The sequence below is a fragment of the Helianthus annuus genome, chromosome 14 (genome assembly GCF_002127325.2).
Source record: "Helianthus annuus cultivar XRQ/B chromosome 14, HanXRQr2.0-SUNRISE, whole genome shotgun sequence".
Taxonomy (NCBI): Eukaryota; Viridiplantae; Streptophyta; class Magnoliopsida; order Asterales; family Asteraceae; genus Helianthus; species Helianthus annuus.
Genome location: NC_035446.2, coordinates 127,942,790 through 127,965,183, shown reverse-complemented (window position 1 = coordinate 127,965,183; position 22,394 = coordinate 127,942,790). Strand labels below are relative to the sequence as shown.

Genomic DNA, 22,394 nt, shown 5'->3' with positions numbered 1-22,394 from the left:
TACCACTAGACCAAGTTCCCAGGACATTATTAAAACAATTGCATATGTCTTCTCTGAGCCTACGGGATGGACGAATCAGATCACTATACTTATTATAATTGCACAAAAATTATACCTAATGATAACTCATTGTTCAAGAATTACACGTGATGGTGATCTTAGTACCGTGTTAGTAATCTGGTACTTCCATGTTACATAGGTAAATTTCATTTACTATGTACAAAGATCACATGTGTAATTGTGTTAATGGTTGATAAATTCTATGTGCATGAATATGAGTACTTAATTTTTTTTTTCTTTTTTTTTTTTTTTTTTTTTGAACGGAATATGAGTACTTAATCAATGGTCACAGTTCCATATTCATGATTTTCTTTCCTAGAAAAAAAATACATATCTATACTTTATTTACCAAAACATAAATATATATATCACTATTCTTGGCATTCAAGCATTCCCTAAAGCCCCCATCTCTCTCTCTATCCTATCTTCTTCGGTTTTCGTGTATCGCGATTATGGAAACAGTCACGCCAGCCCCACATACAAGAACACACACCAACAAAAACCGGAACCACTCGCTCCACCACAACCACAACCAACACCACCACAATATTCTCTCAGAAACCTCCATCCTTGTGGTGCTACTGCTAGCGCTTGTTGTCATCATCATCTTACTCGTTACAATTTTCGTAATCATAGCATTGCTTCGTCGCGTAAAATCAAATGGATCCGCCAACAGCAACAAAAACTGCATGTTTGTTGCTCATAGCATTGTATCATTCGATGGTAACACAGGTAAAGTAACTAATAAACTACAACTAACTAACTCTAAACTGAATTTTTTTATTCAATTATGTAATTATTTTTTTATTTATTTTTTTGTAGGGAGGTTAGATATGAAGAGGGGGTGTATTTATGGAGAAAGCCCATGCAGCCTGCCATCAGCAACATCTAAAGGGGTGCAAGTGTTTACATACAAAGAGCTGCAATCCGCTACTGAAGGCTTCACTGAAGCCAACCGTGTGGGAAAGGGCGGTTTTGGGAACGTCTATCGTGGTACGTTGGGTGATGGCACTCTTTCCGCTATTAAAATGCTTCGTCGGGAAGGCAAGCAAGGAGAGCGTGCGTTTCGGTCAGAGGTATTTGTTCTACGTAATCAATTTTAAGTAAAGAACTCATCATCATCATCATACTCAGTAAATCCCACCAATAGCAAAGCTAAGGTAGGGTCTGAGGAGGGTAAGATGTAGACAGCCTTACCTCTACCCTGTAGGAATAGAGAGGCTGCTTCCAGTGAGACCCCCGGCTCGATATTAGTTTTGCATCAAGCCTTGGACATAAGGCACATAACACTCAGCAATTGCAATTGAGACAACTGCCGATTAGTGCATGTACCCCCTTGTCTTTCGGCTATCAACGCCACCACATGATGCATGATTAACCATCCCCTCTTTTAACGTTATTTTCACGAAATTAGTAAAATAACGTTAAAATTAGTGCACTTTCACTTTTGCCCCCCGAGCGCCCACACATATATACATTATATGCGCATACCGCAAGCGGGGCGTTAATTTTAAGTAAAGAACTAGAATAGTAAAACAAAATAAATATAAACTTGTTTTAAATATGATATATAAGACGGTTATTCACACTTGTCCACTAAAATATATATATTTAAGCGTTCAATACATAACCAAATTTATATGGAAACACATTTAGGTGGATTTACTAAGTCGTTTGCAATGTCCATACTTGGTGGATCTTGTTGGATATTGTGCGGATAACCAACACAGGCTGCTTGTATTCGAATACATGCCGAATGGTAGTCTTCATGATCACTTGCATCTTCATGACGGTCGGTCACAGCAATTGAATTGGGGAATCCGATTGAGAATCGCGCTAGATTGTGCACGAGCCCTTGAGTTTCTCCATGAGCACACGTCTCCATCGGTCATACACCGTGATTTTAAATCTACCAACATTTTGTTGGACGAAAACTATCGTGCAAAAGTCTCGAATTTTGGGCTGGCCAAGATTGGATCCGACAAGCTAAATGGCATGATTTCGACTCGTGTGTTGGGAACTACTGGATATTTGGCACCCGAGTGAGTATTTTCTCTCTTTAAACATGTCTGAAACACTTGTAGCAAAATAAGTTCAAATCAAACCTAAACATGTCCGAGTTGACTTTAAACACTTTATGTCTTTATACCTAGAGACATGAGTTAAATAAGTAGTATGCTAAATAAGATTAGCAAAATTATATAATTTTAATAATCTAATTTTCAAAATATAATTATATGAGGTAAAATACACAATCATGAGACTCTTAATTATTTAGGTAAATGACAAAAGATCAAATACAAATAACTTTAACATACAAAACGTACGAACTGAAGGAAAAGACAAAAACACGCGGTGACATTTTCGTAATTATCAGTAACTATCAAAATTACTCTACAAATTATCTTGTAGAGTAATTTTGTAAAATGTTCTTGTAGAGTAATTTGTTCTTATAGGGTAATTATCAAAATTACTCTACAAGTGTATCAAAATTACTATGCATCAATATTACTTTACAAGTGAATCAAAATTACCCTGCAAGTTTATCAAACAACATACAATTCAAAATTACTTTACAAATGATCCTGTGGAGTATTTTTGATCTTGTAGAGTAATTTTGTTAGCATTTAGTTTTGGGGTTTAGCTTTATAGTTTAGTTTTTAGCTTTTAGTTTGGGTGGGGGGGGGGGGGGGGGGGTAGGTTTTTTGGGGGGTTTTTTTGGTTAGGTATAGTTTTTTAATCAAATTACTCTACAAGAACATTTTACAAAATTACTCTACAAGATCAAAAGAACATTTTACAAATTACTCTACAAGATTAAAATTACTCTACAAGAACATTTTACAAAAGTACTCTACAATATCAAAATTACTCTACAGTATCATTTTGTAGAGTAATTTTGATAATTACCCTACAAGCAGATAATTACAGAAATGCCACCATGTGCTTTTCGCTTTTTCATGCTATTCGTATGTTTAGTATGTTAACTTTATTTGACCGGGAACTTTCCCCTAGGTAAATAATTTGAAATTGTCCTCTAAATCATATTTTGTTATGAATTGCCTCATGTGGAGTAACCAATTACCAAATGATAGGTACGCTTCGACGGGGAAACTTACAACCAAATCAGATGTGTATAGCTACGGTGTTGTTTTGCTAGAGCTTTTAACAGGACGTGTACCTATTGACACTAACCGCCCACCTGGAGAGCACGTCCTTGTCTCGTGGGTAAGTATGCTCATTCGTTTATGCATACACGAGTGCAACCACTCGTCATAGTTGATTACTGACAAGATTGTTTTTGTACATGGGTGGGCCCGACAACCAAAAAGTTGCGGGCCCGCCTTCGAACAATAATATCCAAAAGGAAAAATGAAACTGTATATAGTTTATGTGGCTTAACTTTGGTTGATCCCCTTAGGCGCTTCCGAGATTAACGAATAGAGCTGCAGTTGTGGAGATGGTTGATCCAGATCTACATGGCCAATTTTCAAAAAAGGATCTAATCCAGGTTGGTTAGTTTGGTTTGACTCATGCGTGATCATGACTATTAGAAATGAAATTACGGGTGGATCTATTATGTATTTATGTTAGGCTATAGATCAAAACGAGTAGTTATAACATTGATCACGCCGGGTCAATTTGTCATCTATGTTAATAAAACATGTAATTTGTTTGTTTAAAAACTGATTTAGAAGATTGAAAAATATACTCTCATGTAAAATGACACTTTGGGTGACTTTCAACATGATTGCTTCACTTGATTAGTTTCTATTTCAACCAAGTTTTCAAATCTCTTGTAATATCACCTCTAAAAAAGACGTTGATAGCTACAAAAATGTATGAGGTTTACTTAAGCGCCCCTCCAAGCAGTGGCGGATCCACAAAACAGGGCTGGATCCGCCACTACCTCCAAGTTTAAAGAGATATACTCAATTTTGTTTGTAAAGTGATACAAAAGGAAGATAAGTAATGAAGATGATTAAAACGAAGTCTATTTATGCAGGTAGCGGCTGTTGCAGCCATGTGTGTGCAAACGGAAGCTGATTATCGGCCTTTGATGACAGATGTGGTGCAATCTTTAATTCCTATAGTGCAAAACGTATCTTTTGGGAGCTCAAATAGTTCTTCTAGGTACAGTAAACGAGTTAGCCCAAGATCATAGGGGTCGTTTGGGTGTTGATATGTATGTATCCCCATATATTATGTATAATCTGATACATAAATGATAAAAGTTAAAAAAAATGGAGTTGTACATGTTTACAATTGTTACGACATTCAACTTCTGAAATGAAGAGCATACCTTAGATGACTCAAGTGTTTACTCTTAAGCATTAGGCATAAGGGTAATTTCATCACACGCATATCGACTCTATTCATCAGCAAGTTTTCCTCTATATATAGGTCTGCCCCGTCAATTATTTTGTCTAAAAATTTCCTACCCCTACCAAGTTTATTGCCCAAAAAATTTGTACATATTTTTCGTATTGAGTTAAAAAACGTGAAGAATTGGGCTATTAGAATTTTTTTTAATTGATTTTAAATTTGAAGTGAGTTTAAATAACGTCTGAAACTAGTTTTTATATAATTAAAACTTGAGGGTTCAAATTTAGTTTTTTTATGTGTAAGAACAGGTCTTTTGAATGAATGAAGATTATTTAGTTTTATTTAGAGTTATTATTATTTGACACTACACGAATTGAATAGCCGACCCGAACATATAACCTGAAAGGCTGAAAGATAGCAATAGGAAAAAAAAATTAGGTCCTATGACTTTCTGCCCCCGCAAAACCTTTGGTCAAGCTTCACCACTGACCAAGATATTATCAACATTGTTTGTAAATTGAAATAAATATTGAAGATAAGAGTAACAAACATGAAATTCAACTTGAACTATTTGACATTAGTTAGTAAAAAAAGTGACTTTTGGTTCACTTAACAAAACACACTTTTTATATAAAACTTTTAAAACCAAATGTGGTCTCAAAATCATACCATCAACCAAACTGGACTGAGGTGGTTTTATAGCAACAACGCAGTGTACAAGTCTGACCGATCAATGGTATAATTTTTTGGACCAGTGCAGTAATAAACCTGCACTATATTACAACAAGATGGAATATCTGAAAACAAAGTTGATACAACCTTTTATGTGATGGAGGGAGTATCAATTTGATTACAAAAACAAAATAAACCTCTAATAGCAAAAATAAAAATTAAGCCCGTCTCAACGAGTCAAGAACAAAGCTAGTAACATGTTCTTTACAGAGACTGTTAAAACAAAATATATGGAATTTAACAAAAAGAAAGCAGGGATCCATTGTTTGTGGTTTTAGCACAACCGACGATTTTAAGAGGACGCGTTCTTCCTTGTAGCATAAACGCGGTATGCAGCTAGCCCAACGATTGCAACTGCAGCACCCACTGCAACGAGGAAACACACATTAGGGATCGGCTAACACTTTTTTATCCTATAAGTGATAATACCATGAAAAATATAACAATAAAATATTAGCGCTCCACCTGAAACAACCATTAGGGATCGGTTAAGAACCCTATGATACTGTTTTCGAGATTTTCCAGCTTCGGTTTCAGGTATGCTCAAGTGAGGGTGCTCGGCTGCTCTCACAATTCTCCTAAATACATTATTGAAGTCTCCCAATTTTGTGCTTATAGGTATAGGAGCCTCAATTCCCATATCTTGGCTCACCTACAAAACCATATATTCAAATTATTAAATAAATGAGTCATCATCATCATTCTCACTAAATCCCACCAATAGCAAAGCTAAGGTAAATGAGTAAAATACCAAAATGGTCCCTGAGTTTAGGTCACTTTTGCCACTTATGGGTCCATGAGGTTTCATTTTTGTTGCCATTTCCATCCAAATGGCAAACTAGGTTAGAAATTTCTGTTAACCACTCCCCTTTTTGTCCTTTTCCTCATTTATAATGGTCCTTTTTAAAAATTATACCCTTCATTTAATTTGACATGTAGATGGAGATATGAGATCATGGATGAGTAAAAATCAAGCTTTTATGGTTCACAAAAGCCACATTAGTTAAACTGAAAAAAAAACCTGGGTCGAACTAGGTTGAAAGTTGCATAAGTTTACTTTTGATGCGTGAAAATATATGAATTGTTTATTTGTAATAACTTTTAAAGACGCATACCCTTGTTGAATCTTGTATTGCAGTTGGATAAGGTTCGAGGTCATCTTTAGCTGCAACAATAAGGCAAGGAACCTCATAACCAGTAGATTCCCCGTGACTGGCAACTTGAACAAGTAACTCTGTTGCTCTTGTCCATGAAGACGCGTTTGAACTGCAAATTTAAAAGAAGATAATAGCCAAATAGGTCAAACTCATACGGATTAAAAGTCACACAATATTTACCTTTTAACACATACAACCTACTAACCCGCTATCTTCAAAAACTTTATAGCACATATAATTAACATATAACCTACTAACCCACTAACTTCAAAAACTGCACATATAATTAACAAATAACCTACTAACCCTCATGCCCCGTCCATTTTGCCGCCAATAAATAATGACAACAAATATCCAGTTACCTGTCATGCACAAAGACAGCAATGTCACAGGCTGCCAACGCATCCTTATTAACGAGCAATTTTCCAATAGCATCTTCAGGTATCTCCCGCAAAATCAACGTTTTCTTTGTGCCCTGTAACAATGAGCCAACATGACCACCAAGTTAATGAGAAAATAAGTCCAATGAAAGCACCATTTAAAAAAGCAAAATATGTAGAAGTTGCCAACTGGGTTGACTTTGCCAAATAATTGGATAACAGGACAAACAGCTATGTACATGGGTTGAAACTGTCTAATTGGGTTGACCGGAATCACATTTTGTCGAAAACTATTAAATCTCTACAGATTTATAGAGTTGAATATGATTTAATGAACATCATCATTACAAAGACAATCTAGTTTTTTGAATATGTAAATGGGTCGGGGTTGCCACCTCTACTTACATGTAACAGCAAAACAAGCACATACTCATCAAGGATATCAGCGAGTATAACAAGACTTCATAAGAATGCACTTACATCAGGCTGATCGACAGTGTTAACTGCATATCGCTCCTCAGTTGTCGGTGTATAAGCTTCAGTAAATTGCCTGAGGTCAAACCATAAAAAGAGAATGTCACGCCATTATTAGCAGTCGAACAATAAATATACATAAGAAAACAAGGCTGTCAAACACCACTGATTACGAACGGGTCAATTCCAGTCCATGTTGACCCTTACCCAACCCGCTCATTTTGCCACCTCTAAACAAGTATCTAGTTCAGAAGAAACACCTTCCAACAAAAGAATGCAACAATGAGGATTTTCCTGCCTCTTTTGGCCCAAACACGAAACACTGGAAGACGTTACGGTCAGAGCTTTGCTTCTTACGGTCAACACGTCTTTTTCGGGTAACTCTTACTGCAGATGAAGGATCACCAGCATACCCGATGTATATGAGATTCTCAACACTGAGTACTGGATCCAAAACTGTCATAAAAGCCCACTACATCCCACCAAAGAAAGTAACATCATCAGAAAAGTAGAATAAAAAATCTCACTTGATAAAGAAAATCAAGGTTTATGAATCTTTCAACTAATTGGTATGTTTCAATACTATTCCATTGACAACTAAAAAGTAATAAACATTAATAAAATAGTTTGGTTAGAAAAAATAAATAATATACCTCTGACAAAAATCCATCAAGTGATAATCCTCCCAGTGCATTTTTTTCTGCGGCACTTGCATATGGAGCTTCATTCCAAGGACTGTAACGTAAGATAGCAAAATCAATTTCTGATTAAAAAAATGCACAAAGTTCATTTTTTCTGGATTTTACGAGTATGTCAATATAATTTATAAGTTCGCCCAAACCTTCTAACAATATTAATGCTAACATATTTTCTCCCTATAGCTTTAGAATTTTAAGTAGAAACAATATAGCAGCCACAAAAATAATAAGTAATAATAGAGGAATCATGTTAACTTTGAATAAACTACATTACCTTTCTGGTGCAGTAGAAAAAAGGTCCTCAAGCTCATGTGCATTAAGAGCCCCATCCTGATTAAAAGATGGGTATATTTTTAATCTACTTAATTATTTGAACGAAGTCGATTTCATACATATCCTTTTAAAAGCTGAAGACTTCATATATATCCTTCCAAATCTCATAATATCAAATTTACCCTTTCAAAACACTAGCTATACTGAAATACCATACTTACCCACTCCATAGCATAGTTATTAATAGCGCGCATAGCGCCCGCTATAGCGAATAGCGTAGCGTAGCGCTCATGTGTCGCTATATAGCCGGTAGCGACAGATAGCGGTAAATAGCGAGATTTTTGTAAAATTTTTAGCTTATTTGTATTTTTTTGGTGAAATGTACATACAAAATTTTTCTGAAAATTTCTTCTAGTGTATCGCTAACATGAAATAGCGCCCGATATTTGATCGCTATCGCTACGTAGCATTTAGGTAGCTTGTCGCTATCGTCCGCTATTCGCTATTGACAACTATGCTCCATAGTGTAATAAAACAATATCAGTTACACAGTATTTTTCACTAACTCCATAGCGTAATAAAACAATAGCTGTTAATGGCGAATAGCGACAAATAGCGGTAAGGTACCTATATGCTACATAGCGAATAGCGATAAATAGTGGACGGCTATTTTATAAATAGCGATACACCAGAAAAAGAAATTTAAAAAATTTTATATGTATATTATATCAAAAAATACCCTAGTATATATGCTATTTTACATGTATATTTAACAAAAACCTAAAATCCAGCTATTTTATAGCTATATTTAATTGCTATTTACATTTAAAAAATAAATAACTAAATGAAATGTCACTATTCTCGCTATCCATCGCTACAACCCAAATAGTGACACTGGATCTATACGCTACGTAGCGCACTATAGCGATCGCTACGATCGCTATTGACAGCTATCTTTATAGTAATAAAAATATGTTCCTATTTAATTCTTTGGTAAAACTGACTGTTATAAGTAACTGTTTTCTCTTATATACTACAGAATAAATAAATATGATATTATAAAACTTAGAAGGATATATATGAAATTAATCCTTATCCATATCAGAAACAAGAATCCTGATGAAAAAGAAAGTAAAACGTACACCATCACTGTCAAACAAGGTAAAAACTCCTCTGAGAAATTCCACAGCTTCGCTTGTCAGCTCCACACTCTACAAATACAAAAAGAAGAGCATATGCAAAATCAAAAATAATTTGCTTATGAGGCAAGTAACGCACTTTTTCTGATAAAACCACGGAACATATTCCAAGCTAGCTATTTTCACTTTAAATCCGTGACCAGCATCTTCTATACTAATATCAGCCCACCAAAACAACGAGAAAAAATAACCATTTACCTGATCAGGAGTTCTTTTAATTGGAGCCAGCAACTGATCATCACCAAGCCTTATATCATTATTGTAACCATATTTTCTTAAAACGGTCCATGTTGTCTCTAAACGACCTTTTTCAATAAATAAGGCGTGAAGAAAAAGGAAGCCCGTTAATGTTAGGCCATTCTCATTGACTCCTTCAGGCAGTTTTTCTTGCACAACTCTTTTCACGCCCACTATTTCTGAGGGTTGCAACGGAGCATTAAAACATTTGACCTGTTCAGAATGACAATAACAAAAGAAACTGTCCACGTCAATCTCCATTGTATAAAAAACAATATGGACAAGAACAAGAAATGGAAACCTGGAAATCATTCAACTCGGCGTCGCTTAGGGCACCATCTCTATCATGATCACAGAGAATAAATATCCTTTTTAAAGCCCTCACACATCTAGGTTTCAAAGTTTGTGCCTCCTGGTCAAATAGTGGAGCTGTTGGATGAAGTACGGCTTTCTGGGCATAGTAAAATACCTCAGGGATCTGAAAATATAGCCAAAAAATATAAGGCTTAAAGGTGAATATGTGAAACCAAATAATCAGAATCAGATAATCAGTTGTAGTAAAACGGATTGTAGAAAATACTGTTTGGAATCGCTGTTGTTTGAAGTTGTAAAAAGGTTCAATAAGATAAATTAGATGTTTGATGTTTTCCAAATACTTACCTATTAAGGTGTTTTAGCAGATAGAACAGCTAAATAGGACAGCTTTGTGGAAAAAGAAGAGATGTAACCTTGTTACGTGAAATGGGGATAAACGTTTGAAATTATGTTTAAAGGAGTTAAATAGGTAAGTTCCTTTTATGCGTAGATAACTACTTTTGTAGTAGCTAGAATAAACTAATTGTTAAACTTTAACCTATATATATGCCTGAAAACAGAAGCTAAGAACTAAAAAAAACAAAATATTACCTGAATATGTTTGTATGCTGAACATTCAATACAGGTTTCAATTTCCCTAAACTGTTGCATTATAGGAGACATCACCAACTCCAAACTAACTGCTTGTTGTTCATCCCTTAAATCCAACTTACAGCCTGCCACTATAACAGGAACCTTTACCTGTACACGTGTTTATATATCATGTTAGCGCAACCCTTAAACAAAAAAAATAACAATAACAATCAAAAATTGATGACTACTATGTGCAATTAATGAGCCATTAGAGTAACGCTCATACAGAAATTAATAATGTGATAACTCTATCAAATGATGGACAGATTCATTTTTAATCATGTTTCTCCTTCTGTTTATGTTCAGACGTAAGTTTATATATCGCGGCTTTCCTTTACCAGTTTATTGATCCAAAAAATTTGTGCTTTTAAAACCCACTGTAACTCGCAAGCCAAAACTATACGTTACTTTATACAGAAAAACATTTGCCAGACAAGGGCATCAGAGTCTGTAACTATGTTTAAGATGGTAATTAATCAAGCCAGCAATAGTTTCATATTCTATAAACCTAAACTAAAACAAAACATAACAATTAAAATTCAAATTCCATCCAAATAATAAAACCAACATAACGCATACCTCCAATCGTCTGAGTTCAGGAAGCCAGAAAGTACTCAATCGATCAAGTGTAGAAGGCTCATCACACGCATACGTAAGAACAACTGCATCAGCTCTCTTCAGTTCATCAGCAAGCTTTCCTCTGTTCTCCAAACTGTAATGCAAAAACAATCATTTACAAACTTCCACATAGAATCAAAACAAAAAACAACTGTTCTTACATCCACCACTCCAAATAAGTACTTCGTTTCAACTTCAAAAGCTCAAGAAACAGATCCTTTCAAATTATAAACCTACAATATATCTTAAACTTTTGACAACACAAGTACTATAACCTCATAAAAACCACTGACTATTCAATCTCCACACAATAAATTCCCATCACAAGTTTCTATCGTTTACTTAACCTCCTTCTGACCACAAAATAATCACTTTTCCTCAATTTAATTCTGGCTGCAACTTCAAATCATCATCAAACGATAAACTAAAATCAATGGGACACCATAACTTTCACCTACTTATGTGGTTGCTTTAAAACTTAAACCTACAATATACCTTAAACTTTTGACAACATAACTACTATAACATCATAAAAACTACTGATTATTCAACTTCTACCCAACAAACTCCAATCACAAGCTTCAATTGTGTAGTTAACCTCCTTCTGACCACAAAATAATCACTTTTCATCAATTTGATTATGACTGCAACATTAAACAGTTATCAAACAATAAACTAAAACCACTAGTACACCATAACTTTCACCTACTTATGTGTAAATCTTAAACTTTTGACCAACATAACCACTATAAGTCTATAACCTCATAAAACTACTCATTATTCAATTTCTACATATATGTAACCTGCTTCTGAACACAAAATAATCAATTTAATTGTAGTAGCAACATCAAATCATCATCAAACAACAAAGTAAAATCACAACTAGACCATAAATTTCATGTAATTTCAAAGTTAATGAAGAAGAGAATACCTAGAGGAGGTATCAATGACAGTAACAGGAACATGCTCCGGAAACATATCCTCGGGCAGCCTAGTAGGCGGCAACACCGGCGGAACATTGGTCGGAAAAGACTCGGCAGCGGCGGTGATGATCAAGCTGGACTTGCCGGTGCCGCGGTCACCGGCGACGACGATCCGAACGCCGGTGGTTGTGGAGCTGGATTTGGCAGCAGAAGTACCTCCTCCGGCCATTGATGGTTGAGAAAAAAAGCCCTAATAGAGAGAGAAGTGTGGATGGAGAAGTGTTGGTTGCTTAATTGTTGCGGCGAATGAATGGGGGAGTTTGATGATTTCTTATTGTACAAGACGTTACAAAAAAGGGTTTTGATGAATGTTCAAGATTGTGCCCCTCCTTTCCTTTATTAGGGTTTATCTTTCCAAACATGTGTTTTTTTTTTTGGTAAATTATAGTTTTTTGTATGTGTATGAAGGGTTAGAATATAATAGCAAGTTTATTTAGCTAAGAAGATTAGTAAGTATTTTAACTATCCATTTATTTAATCAAGGGCTAAGATTAATTGAAAAGGAGAAAATTAGCGCGTGATTTTGTTTAGGGGCATTCTAGTCAATCCAAGGCAATAGTTTCTCTCTCCTCCAATTCCCTCTCATTTTTTAAACGTTAATAAAAATGAGCGTTTTTTTATCTTTAAAACGAGTATACTATTGCTATATTTTCGGAAAAAAAAATTGAAAACCCAGTTGCGTAAAACGCAATGGAAAAAACCCCAGTTGCGTAAAACGTAATGGAAAAAAACCTAAAAAATGACATTTTTCTAAAACGCAATGCACCAAAAACACAAAGAAATGTCTTATTTGTAAAACGCAATGGCCAGAAAACACAAAGAAATGTCTTAATTCTAAGGCAAATTGGATTTAAATAATCCCAACTCACTGTTATTGGCCAATAATAATCCCAACTCATTTAATCACCAATAATAATCCGAACTATTCACTTTTGTTTGTAAAATACTCACAGTTAAAAAAACACTAACTAGGTTAAAAAATTGCTGACGTGGCAGGTGACGTGGCATGTCACATCAGCAAATTTGCTGACGTGGCAGTTGATGTGGCATTTTTTGATGACGTGGCTGTTGACGTGGCTGTCTACGTGGCATTTTTGATGATGTGGCACTGATGTGGCAGGTGACGTGGCATACCACATCAGCAATTTTTTAACCTAGTTAGTGTTTTTTTAACTGGGAGTATTTTACAAACAAAAGTGAATAGTTCGGATTATTATTGGTGATTAAATGAGTTGGGATTATTATTGGCCAATAATAGTGAGTTGGGATTATTTAAATCCAATTTGCCTAATTCTAAAACGCAATAGCCTAAAAATTCAAAAGAAAGTGTAGTTTCTGAAACGCAATGGACTGAAAACATATAAAAATGTGTTTTACCTAAAACGCAATGCACCAAAAACACAAACAAATGTCTTATTTCTAAAACGCAATGGCCAGAAAACACTTAAAATGTCTGTTTTCTAAAACGCGATGGACTGAAAACACATAAAAATGTGTTTTACCTAAAATGCAATGCACCAAAAACACAAAGAAATGTCTTATTTATAAAACGCAATGGCCAGAAAACACTTAAAAATGTCTCATTTCTAAAACGCAATGGCCTAAAAAAACAAAAGAAAGTGTTCTCTGTAAAACGCAATGGACTGAAAACACCTAAAAATGCGTTTTACCTACAACGCAATGACTAAAAACACTTCAAAAATGTGTTTTTCTAAAACGCAATGACCAGAAAACACGTAAAAATGTCTTAGTTCTAAAATGCAATAGCATAAAAACACCAAAGAAAGTTTCTCTCTAAAACGTATTGAACCAGGACAATAGTTGTCTGTGAATTGTCTGAACCAGGAATGCAGTTCTAAAACGCAATGGCATAAAACTGTCTACGAATGCAGTTTTCCAGAGGCAAATTTACAGAAAATTAATTTTCTGCCCCTTGGACCCTGCTACCAGGGGCGTTGCCCCCGGACTGATCGATGTCGTAAGGTCAGTCAAAAATAAAGTTGAAAGTGTCATATTCACCTTTTACTAGTAAAGGGCAAGTAGGGTGTCGAATCCACGGGGAATCAGTCGAAAGTATGAAAGTTCGTTGCTTTAATTACCATCTACTTCTAAACTAATTGCTTTTTGCAGTTTTTAGAATGATTGTGAAAACAAAATAAATTAGATTTGTAAACAATTATGAGAAGAGGGACCAATCTCCGGGTTTTCAGATTGTGTAGAAACACGGGTAACCTAATTACTACCAATTGGAAATCACATAGACATGATTTGCTAACTACTTGTTTTGATAAATAATTAACAGATAATATATTTGATTGCAATGATCCACGATCGAAACTGAAAGATTGATGCAACTGAATAGTAACCTAGATAATTACCAATCCTAGATTTCATAAACATGAATAAGTTCAATGGTTAAAGGTTGAAGACAATGACAACTTAGAATTTAATCCCAAATGTTGATGACAAAACCAAATAACTGATGAACAAGTATGCAAATGATAATCCAACAATGTTTAATAAAAAACAAATAAACAATAAAGATAAACTAATCGAATGATTAGTCAAATCTCAATCCAAAAGTTTGTAAAACTAAGTCAACCCGGTTCCTAACACAAACCCTAGTCCCGGAGATGATCACGGGTGGTTTAGCCGCTCATGTTCTTGATTTGATCTTCAATCTTGATGAGGAATTGCATGATTGATGATTGAATTGAGGTTGAGAACTCCAAAATTCGTCCTTGGGAAGTGGAAAATGGCTAGGGATAATGATAATTTCGTTTGGGGAATGTTTGTGCTTAAATATGGTGGAAAAACAAGAAATTCGCAAGTCAGGTCTGGCCGTCAGCGCCCAGTGCGCCAACTTGTAGTTTTCTTCTGTGGTGCGCTGAAATCAGCACCTAGTGGCGCCGATTGCTACCGAACTTCCCGTTTTTCATATTTTGGCCTTCCAACTTGTGTGTATGCTTCCAATACTCCATAATGCTCCCCTAAAACCTTCCGTCAAGCTCCAAAAGCCATCTGTTATGCTCCGAGTACATGCAAATCAAAATCAACCCAAAGTAAACTGTTTCCATGCACATAATCAATTAAAGCCTCATAATTAAACACTTTAAAACATGATTAAACACCCTCACATCACGGACCCCCGCCAAGATCGTAAAACGCAATGACTAAATCAAAAACCCAGATCGTAAAAATGAAATTAAAGAATTTCTTACATGGATAGAAACTGATTTCTTCAACGATTGATGAAATTTGAATGATAGAAACACTTATCAGCGATTGAATCGAACGGATCGAGTGATTATCTTCAAAATCACGGGAAAAAAACGAGATTTTGAATGAAATTAAACTGGGTTTTCTTCAAAAAAAAAAAAGATAAAGAACACATTGATGGGTGTTTGAATCATTGATTGATGACGAAAATCACACTATAATGTAGTGATTATTGAGGTAGTAAGTGAAGAAAAGGTTGAAGATCGTGGGTTTTGAAAATGGTGGGTTTTGAAGTTACTGGGGAGAAGAAGGAAGAAGAAAGGATAAGATTGACTAAAATACATTTTCTCTTTATTTTAAATTTTGCCACATGTCATGATCCTATTGCTTCCTATCCTTCCTAGCCAAAATAAACTTCCTATTTGATCCCCACCCTTGTATCGAATTGCAATAGATGACATTTGACTTTAATAATTATAGTCATAATCTTATATATAAAAAACTCATTATGCTGTACGTCCTTTGGCACCAACGAGGTTAAAATTTCAGTTAAGTATAGAATGTGCGTTGCACATGAGGGCATTTACGTCTTTTTACCACAATCTATTTAAATTGTCCACTTTATCCTTTCTCTAACCATACATTAGCCTTATCCCTTTTCTCTTCTCTCTAAAAAACGTCCAGTACCCACCTATCATCACCTGCAAATCTCCCCAACCCGTCTCCCTTCCAAATCTCCCCAACCTCCAACTAACAAATTTCTTAAGGTAATCGACATTTCTGAAGCGTTCACCTTCGATTGTTCTTTGGAGAATATGAATGAAATCAACAAATTTCTGAAACAAGTTTTAGATCTGAAACACCACCGGATTTCTAGGGCCATGGGTTCCATCACTGTTTCTTCGTTGCCGGTGCTCTGAAATTGATAGGTTTCCTCTCCTCTCCCATGACTCTCTCTCTCTCTCTCTCTAGTCCCGAAGCTGGTGATTCCATGGTGCGGCGGTGGCCGGTGGTGAGCCGTTGTGGCAGTCACAACCACACTGGCTGGTGATTCCATGGTGCGGCGGTGGCCGGTGGTAAGAGTTGACGGTTTTAGTCATGTTTTGCCATAAATGTGGGAGTGTTGACGAGGATAAGAAGTTCAAAGCAGACAAACATAAGGTGGGGTTGTATGCCACTGATGCAGGCGAATATAGGAATGGATCTGAAACCGGATCTGAATCGTGATTTGCTTTCCATCTTCAGCTTCAAAATGAAATTTATCACCATATATGCTAATGTTTGAGAATGTAGGTGTGTAACACCTTGGAATTTTATATCGAATTGTATGGCAACATGTATCCAATCAACTCTCAAATATGCCACAATGTTAGACGAGAGGGACCATATTTGTGAAATAGTGGAAGATTAGTTGTAGAGGGACCATACTTGTCAACATGCCAAAGATTTGGCCTCTGAGTGACCCTTACGAACTGCAAGGCCTAAGGCTATAACAACCCTCCTAAATTTTCGACACCCTAAAAATAATTAAAATATCCCAAAACGTCCTAAAATACACCCCGTATACGAAAACGGGCCCCGAATACCTTTATTTCTATTAAAATTAAATAAAAACAAAAATAATGGGTCTCTGGCGGGCCGCGTAAGACTCTCCTTGGTCTACACGGGGCGAGCGCTCATCAACGAGGCGCAACCCTGAGCTGCCACGTGGCGTACAAGTGTCGAGGCTATATGTGATGACCGGTCACAGCTAGGCCCTACCCCCTATGTCGCGGGCCGCGTAAGAATACCTTTGAGTCTTCACGGGCCGCGAGGAACTGGTCGACCAGCCCTATATAATAGGAGCTCAGGCCTTCAGTTCCAACTCGCACCACGAACAACTTTCTCTCTCAGTTTTCTGTAGTGTAAGCACTATAGCGGGCATAAATACCCCCTAAATAACGAAGTTCTGCTCCGTTGTAAGTATCATAACCCCGATTACGTATTAGATACGCTGCCCGATTGATCCAGGGTTCCGTAACGGCTTTCGAGGTTCTGCCCGACGTAGTCGTTGGAATGCCGTCTCGGGGAGGGTATTACTAATGTAAATATTGGGTTATTATACTAAAACGTGTGCATTTGTGTAACTTATAGATAATCACCAGGAAACCCTAAAGGAAAACCTAAGACAGCAATCTCCTTTTTGCAAATTGTTTTTACAAAACCTCACACAATTAATATCATATTAAACAGTTATTGAGTATTTGTATTCTACAATTATCGTCGGTATGCTGGGGTTTTGTATACGAAATTTGTTACTACCTTGCGAGGAGTAACATGACCACAAGTCAATTGACAGTACCGTGGTGGTAATTAAAGTAGATGGAAACAAATGTAATTGCGCGACCGCCCTCGATACTGTACAATGGTTTTACTTAACTTGATTAAACTGATATTCATTCACTAGTATTTACCACTGACAAAATGTTTTTAAACGCGTTTCAGGTAACAAAATGTGAAAGCCAAATAGAAGCCAGCTGGACAGCACTGAAGACTCGGAAAAGTGGCTATAAAGTTACCTAAAATAAAAGAGATGTTTTATTAAATAAAATAGGATTTATTCCTATGAAAATGTGTGTACTTAAAACTTGGGATTTTCCCATGTGTTTAATATTATGGAAATGTGGTATTTTACTCTGATAAAATATTTCCTAACTACGGTCCTGATGTAATTTCCGATGCCAAAATGATAAATATGAATACCACCGAAACTGGCCGCGGCCGCCCGTTCCCGGGTAGTTAGGGGACGGGGGTTGCGATGGAAGGTGGTATGAGAGCTAAGCCACTGATTCAGCCACTGAAGTGTTCTGCTGACACCGAAATATTATTTGAATTGTTAGGAAATTTTATATGGAAATACGTGCATAATTGTATTTTATTGTTGTGTGTTATTTGACTATTTGTTAGTTTACAGTATGAGCGACCAAGGACCTTCCGACGCCTACCGTCAGTGTCTAGCTCGCCTAGAAGCGAAGGCACCTCTCACTACAAGAAAAATGACCATTTGGGACTAAATTATGAGGGACTGATCTATCAGTCTCGGATACATAGTATCTGGGACTAATTTATTAGTTACTAATTGTATTAGAGACTGATTTTTTTGTGACTGATATCCGTGACTAATAATCAGTCCTTATTACTTGGACCACTTATTTGAGACTGAATTTTAGTCACAAATATGTTTGCCTAAAAATAATTTTTGGAGGGAAACTTATTGATTACTGAAATTCAGTCCTAAATAATTGCGCCCATTAATAAAATTGGCGCCATTTTATTGGTCACTAATATTCGGTCACTAATATACTCACACATAGGACTAAATCATGAGGGACTGATCTATCAGTCTCGGATACTTAGTATCTGGGACTAATTTATTAGTTACTAATTGTATTAGAGGCTGCTTTTTTGTGATTGATGTCCGTGACTAATAATCAGTCCTTAATACTTGGACCACTTATTTGAGACTGGATTTTAGTCACAAATATGTTTGTCTAAAAATAATTTTTGGAGGGAAACTTATTAGTTACTGAAATTCATTCCTAAATAATTGCCCCATTAATAAAAATGGCGCCATTTTACTGGTCACTAATATATTGACACCTAGGAACTAAATTACGAGGGACTGATCTATCGGTCTCAGATACATAGTATCCGGGACTAATTTATTAGTTACTAACTGTATTACAGGCTTATTTTTTGTGACTGATGTCCGTGACTAATAATCAGTCCTTAATACTTGGACCACTTATCTGAGACTGAATTTAGTCACAAATATGTTTGTCTAAAAATAATTTTTGGAGGGAAACTTATTGGTTACTGAAATTCACAAATATGTTTGTTTAGTTTATTTATATATATCTTTTTGTTTTGTGCATAATAGTCACTAAAATATAAATGAAAAAAATACCCTCATGTGTAAAGCATATAACCATATTTAACAAAAAAACCTGACTGAGTTAGGGCTAAAGGACATAACGTGCATGATTTTGAAACGTTAAGGACAAAACTCGTCAAATTTAAAGGCAAAGAACACCCCTGCAATTTAGTACAAACATAAAGGATAAAATCTGTAATTTACTCTAAAAACTAATTCTATACTATCTTAAAGGACAAAGTCAGTGGAAACCCCATCGGTTTTGCCTTCCTTCCCCCGTAGTTTTACGGATGTTGCAATTTTAGCTCTTTGATTTTGGTATCTTCAAAGTTTCATAAAATGACAATTTTAGTCCCTAAACTACTACTCCATTTTACAAATAGTTTGCTTTTGACACCCCAACTTTGTGGTAGTTTCCTTCTTACCCCAAAACTTTATCAAATTTTATCTTTACCCTTTCTTAGCCCTTAAGTTTAGAAAATGCAATTTTTAACCACTCACTTTGACCCCCTCGAGAGTTTTTGTCTTGACGATATAAATGCGAGTTAGTCGGGTCGCATATAATGCGTTATGATTATACAATATAAATTCGATTTACGTTATGTTATGATCCAATCGCAATGCAACTATAGGACACATTGAGTTCAATCGATACGTCAAAACGTGTGTTTCCGTATGGTTAACACATCACATAATGCTTGGACTAATCCGTTCGATATTTGCGAAGTACCCGCGCTGCAACGCGCGCGGGTCTTATTACTAGTTATAATAAATAAGTAAATACTAAATGTATATCAATGATTGATTTTTCTTTATTAATAATGATACTAAATAACAAAATATATAAAAAGGTTTTCATATATAGTATTTTAATAATAAGAGTTAACTTCCATGTTGCTCCCCGTGATTTGGTCATTTTAACGGTTTTGCCCCAATAGTTTAAAAATATTCATTTTCCTCCCTGATTTTTCTAACTTATCGTCATTTTGCTCCCCGGCTCTAATTCAATCCAAAAAATCCATCAACTAAGAGCATTCACATTGGAGCCTTCATTTCCTTCTATATAAAAGCACACATTTCTCTAAATTTTGTTAATTTTTTAAAATCATCTGACATCCGACACTCTTTCTCTATCTATTTCTTACTCACAAATAATTATTTAGTATTTTTTTCTCTTACCTACACACTTACAATATAAATATTGAGGGTTGAATATAAACCTCTAAATAAAGTGGTGTACTTTACTTTCTATATTTTTTTCTTTATTATTGAGATTCCAATGCTGTGGTGTTTCTGTTGTTTTCCCTATTATTCACTCTGTATTATATAGAATAGAGGCTCCAATGTGAATGTTCTAAGGTTGTTCATGCTACATTTTCTCAATGAAGGGCGTTTGATGATTAATGGTCCATTAGGACAACTAATAGTCAATTAGGGACAGTCGTTGTCAGGTAGGGTTGTTCATGCTCCATTTTTATCAATGAAGGGCCTTAAGGATGATCAATGGTCCACTAGGATTATTAAGGGACTAATTAGGACCAGTACTATTCAGCTAGGGTTGTTCATGCTACATTAGTGTCAATGAAGGTTGTTTAGGATGATTAATGATCCATTAGGATGATTAACAGACCATTAAGATGATTGATAAATCAATTAGGGATAGTGGTGGTTAACTAGGGTTGTTCATGCTTCAGTTTTGTCAATGAATGATGTTCATGATGATTAGTGGTCCATTAGGATGATTGCTAGGTCACTAAGGGCCTATGGTGGTCAACTAGGGTTGTTCATGTTTCATTATTGTCAATGAATGGTGTTTAGAATAATCAGTGGTCCATTAGGATGGTTAACATGCCAATTAGGGCCAGTGATGGTTAACTAGGGTTGTCCATGCCCCATTTTTATCAACGAATGGTGTTAATGATGATCAATCGTCTATTAGGATGATTGATGAACCAATTAAGGCCAATAATGGTCAACTAGGATTGTTCATGATACATATTGTCAATGAAGGTTGTTTAGGATGATTAATGGTCCATTTTGATGATGGATAACTCAATTTGAGATAGTGGTGGTCAACTAAGGTTATTCATGCTACATTGTTTTTTGTTAATGAAGGATGTTTAAAATGATTAGTGGTCCATTAGGATAATTCGTAGGTCAATTAGGGCCACTGGCAGTCAACTAGGGTTGTTCATGTTCCATTATTATAAATAAAGGGTGTTCAAAATGATAAAATGTCCATTTAGATGATTAATGGGCCAATTAGGGCCAATGATGGCCAACTAGGGTTGATCATGTTTCGTTATTGTTAATGAAGGGCATTTAAGATAATCAATGGTCTTTTAGGATGATTTATTGGCCAATTAGAGCTAGTGATGGTCCACTAAGGTTGTTTCATGCTACATTAGTATCAGTGAAGGTTGTTTAGGATGAATAATGGTCCATTATAATGATTGATAGATCAATTAGAAAATGGTGGTCAACTATGGTTGTTCATGATACTTTTTTTTTTTTTTTTTGTAAATGAAGGATGTCTAGGATGATTAGTGGTCCATTAGGATGATTGATAGGTTAATTAGGGCAGTGGTACTCAACTGAGGTTGCTCATGTTCCATCATTGTCAACGAAGGGCGTTTAAGATGCTCAATGGTCTATTAGGATGATTAGTGGGCCAGTTAGGGCCAATGATAGTCTAGTAGGGGTGTTCATGCTACACGCTTGTTAATGAAGGACTTATAGGATGACTATTGGTCCATTAGAATGATTGATAGGTCGAATAAGGCCAATGGTGGTCAACTAGGATTGTTCGTGTTTCTTTTTTGTCAATGAAGGACGTTTAGGATGATCAATGGTCCATTGGGACGATTAATGGGCCAGTTAGGGCCAATAATGTTCAACTAGGATTAATGTATTTAATATTTAAACTATACTGGCCAATCACATTGTTTTGGTGGTATTCGATGTTTAAATAATATTTTTATAAGAAAATAAATAGTAGGGTTGATGTAGTAATACTTGAATCTCAAAAGGTCGATAAGTTCGTGTTGTGATGAGCTAGACCATAGGGTATGGTGAGGTTAGTCCCCAAAGGGACCATCCGCCACGTAGGCGCCACCTCATCAAGGGTGGAGGACCTTTCCCTTGGGGACTACCCAAGGGTGTGGAGGATAGTCCTCC

The 22,394-nt window shown here is 35.8% G+C and overlaps 2 protein-coding genes across 2 annotated transcripts; one reads left to right on the top strand and one right to left on the bottom strand.

Moving 5' to 3' along the window:
- The first annotated feature begins 447 nt into the window (after positions 1 to 447).
- Positions 448 to 4,319, top strand: LOC110903698 (probable serine/threonine-protein kinase PBL7). The gene is made up of 6 exons (XM_022149479.2): positions 448 to 792; positions 883 to 1,136; positions 1,717 to 2,102; positions 3,156 to 3,288; positions 3,482 to 3,571; positions 4,067 to 4,319. The coding sequence occupies exons 1-6, from the start codon at positions 513 to 515 to the stop codon at positions 4,223 to 4,225; spliced, it is 1,302 nt and encodes a 433-aa protein (XP_022005171.1). The 5' UTR covers positions 448 to 512; the 3' UTR covers positions 4,226 to 4,319.
- Positions 4,320 to 5,128: 809 nt separating this feature from the next.
- On the bottom strand, positions 5,129 to 12,444 carry LOC110903699 (mitochondrial Rho GTPase 1). The gene is made up of 14 exons (XM_022149480.2): positions 12,034 to 12,444; positions 11,064 to 11,196; positions 10,443 to 10,592; positions 9,838 to 10,014; positions 9,498 to 9,749; positions 9,243 to 9,311; positions 8,102 to 8,157; positions 7,783 to 7,864; positions 7,390 to 7,601; positions 7,136 to 7,205; positions 6,638 to 6,750; positions 6,234 to 6,384; positions 5,584 to 5,770; positions 5,129 to 5,484 (listed from the first exon to the last, which is right to left on the bottom strand). Exons 1-14 carry the CDS (start codon positions 12,252 to 12,254, stop codon positions 5,411 to 5,413), a joined length of 1,947 nt encoding a protein of 648 aa, XP_022005172.1. The 5' UTR covers positions 12,255 to 12,444; the 3' UTR covers positions 5,129 to 5,410.
- Between the last annotated feature and the right edge of the window lie 9,950 nt (positions 12,445 to 22,394).

What these genes read in the sequence shown, in the direction of transcription:
- LOC110903698 (XM_022149479.2), top strand. Translation starts at nt 513, where the DNA reads ATGGAAACAGTCACGCCAGCCCCACATACAAGAACACACACCAACAAA. An exon ending in AGCACGTCCTTGTCTCGTGG is followed by an intron (nt 3,289 to 3,481) that starts GTAAGTATGCTC and finishes TGATCCCCTTAG; the next exon opens with GCGCTTCCGAGATTAACGAA. An exon ending in CAAAAAAGGATCTAATCCAG is followed by an intron (nt 3,572 to 4,066) that starts GTTGGTTAGTTT and finishes CTATTTATGCAG; the next exon opens with GTAGCGGCTGTTGCAGCCAT.
- LOC110903699 (XM_022149480.2), bottom strand. Translation starts at nt 12,254, where the DNA reads ATGGCCGGAGGAGGTACTTCTGCTGCCAAATCCAGCTCCACAACCACC. An exon ending in TTAAAAGAACTCCTGATCAG is followed by an intron (nt 9,312 to 9,497) that starts GTAAATGGTTAT and finishes TTGTATTTGTAG; the next exon opens with AGTGTGGAGCTGACAAGCGA. An exon ending in GCTGTCTTTGTGCATGACAG is followed by an intron (nt 6,385 to 6,637) that starts GTAACTGGATAT and finishes TTAAATTTGCAG; the next exon opens with TTCAAACGCGTCTTCATGGA.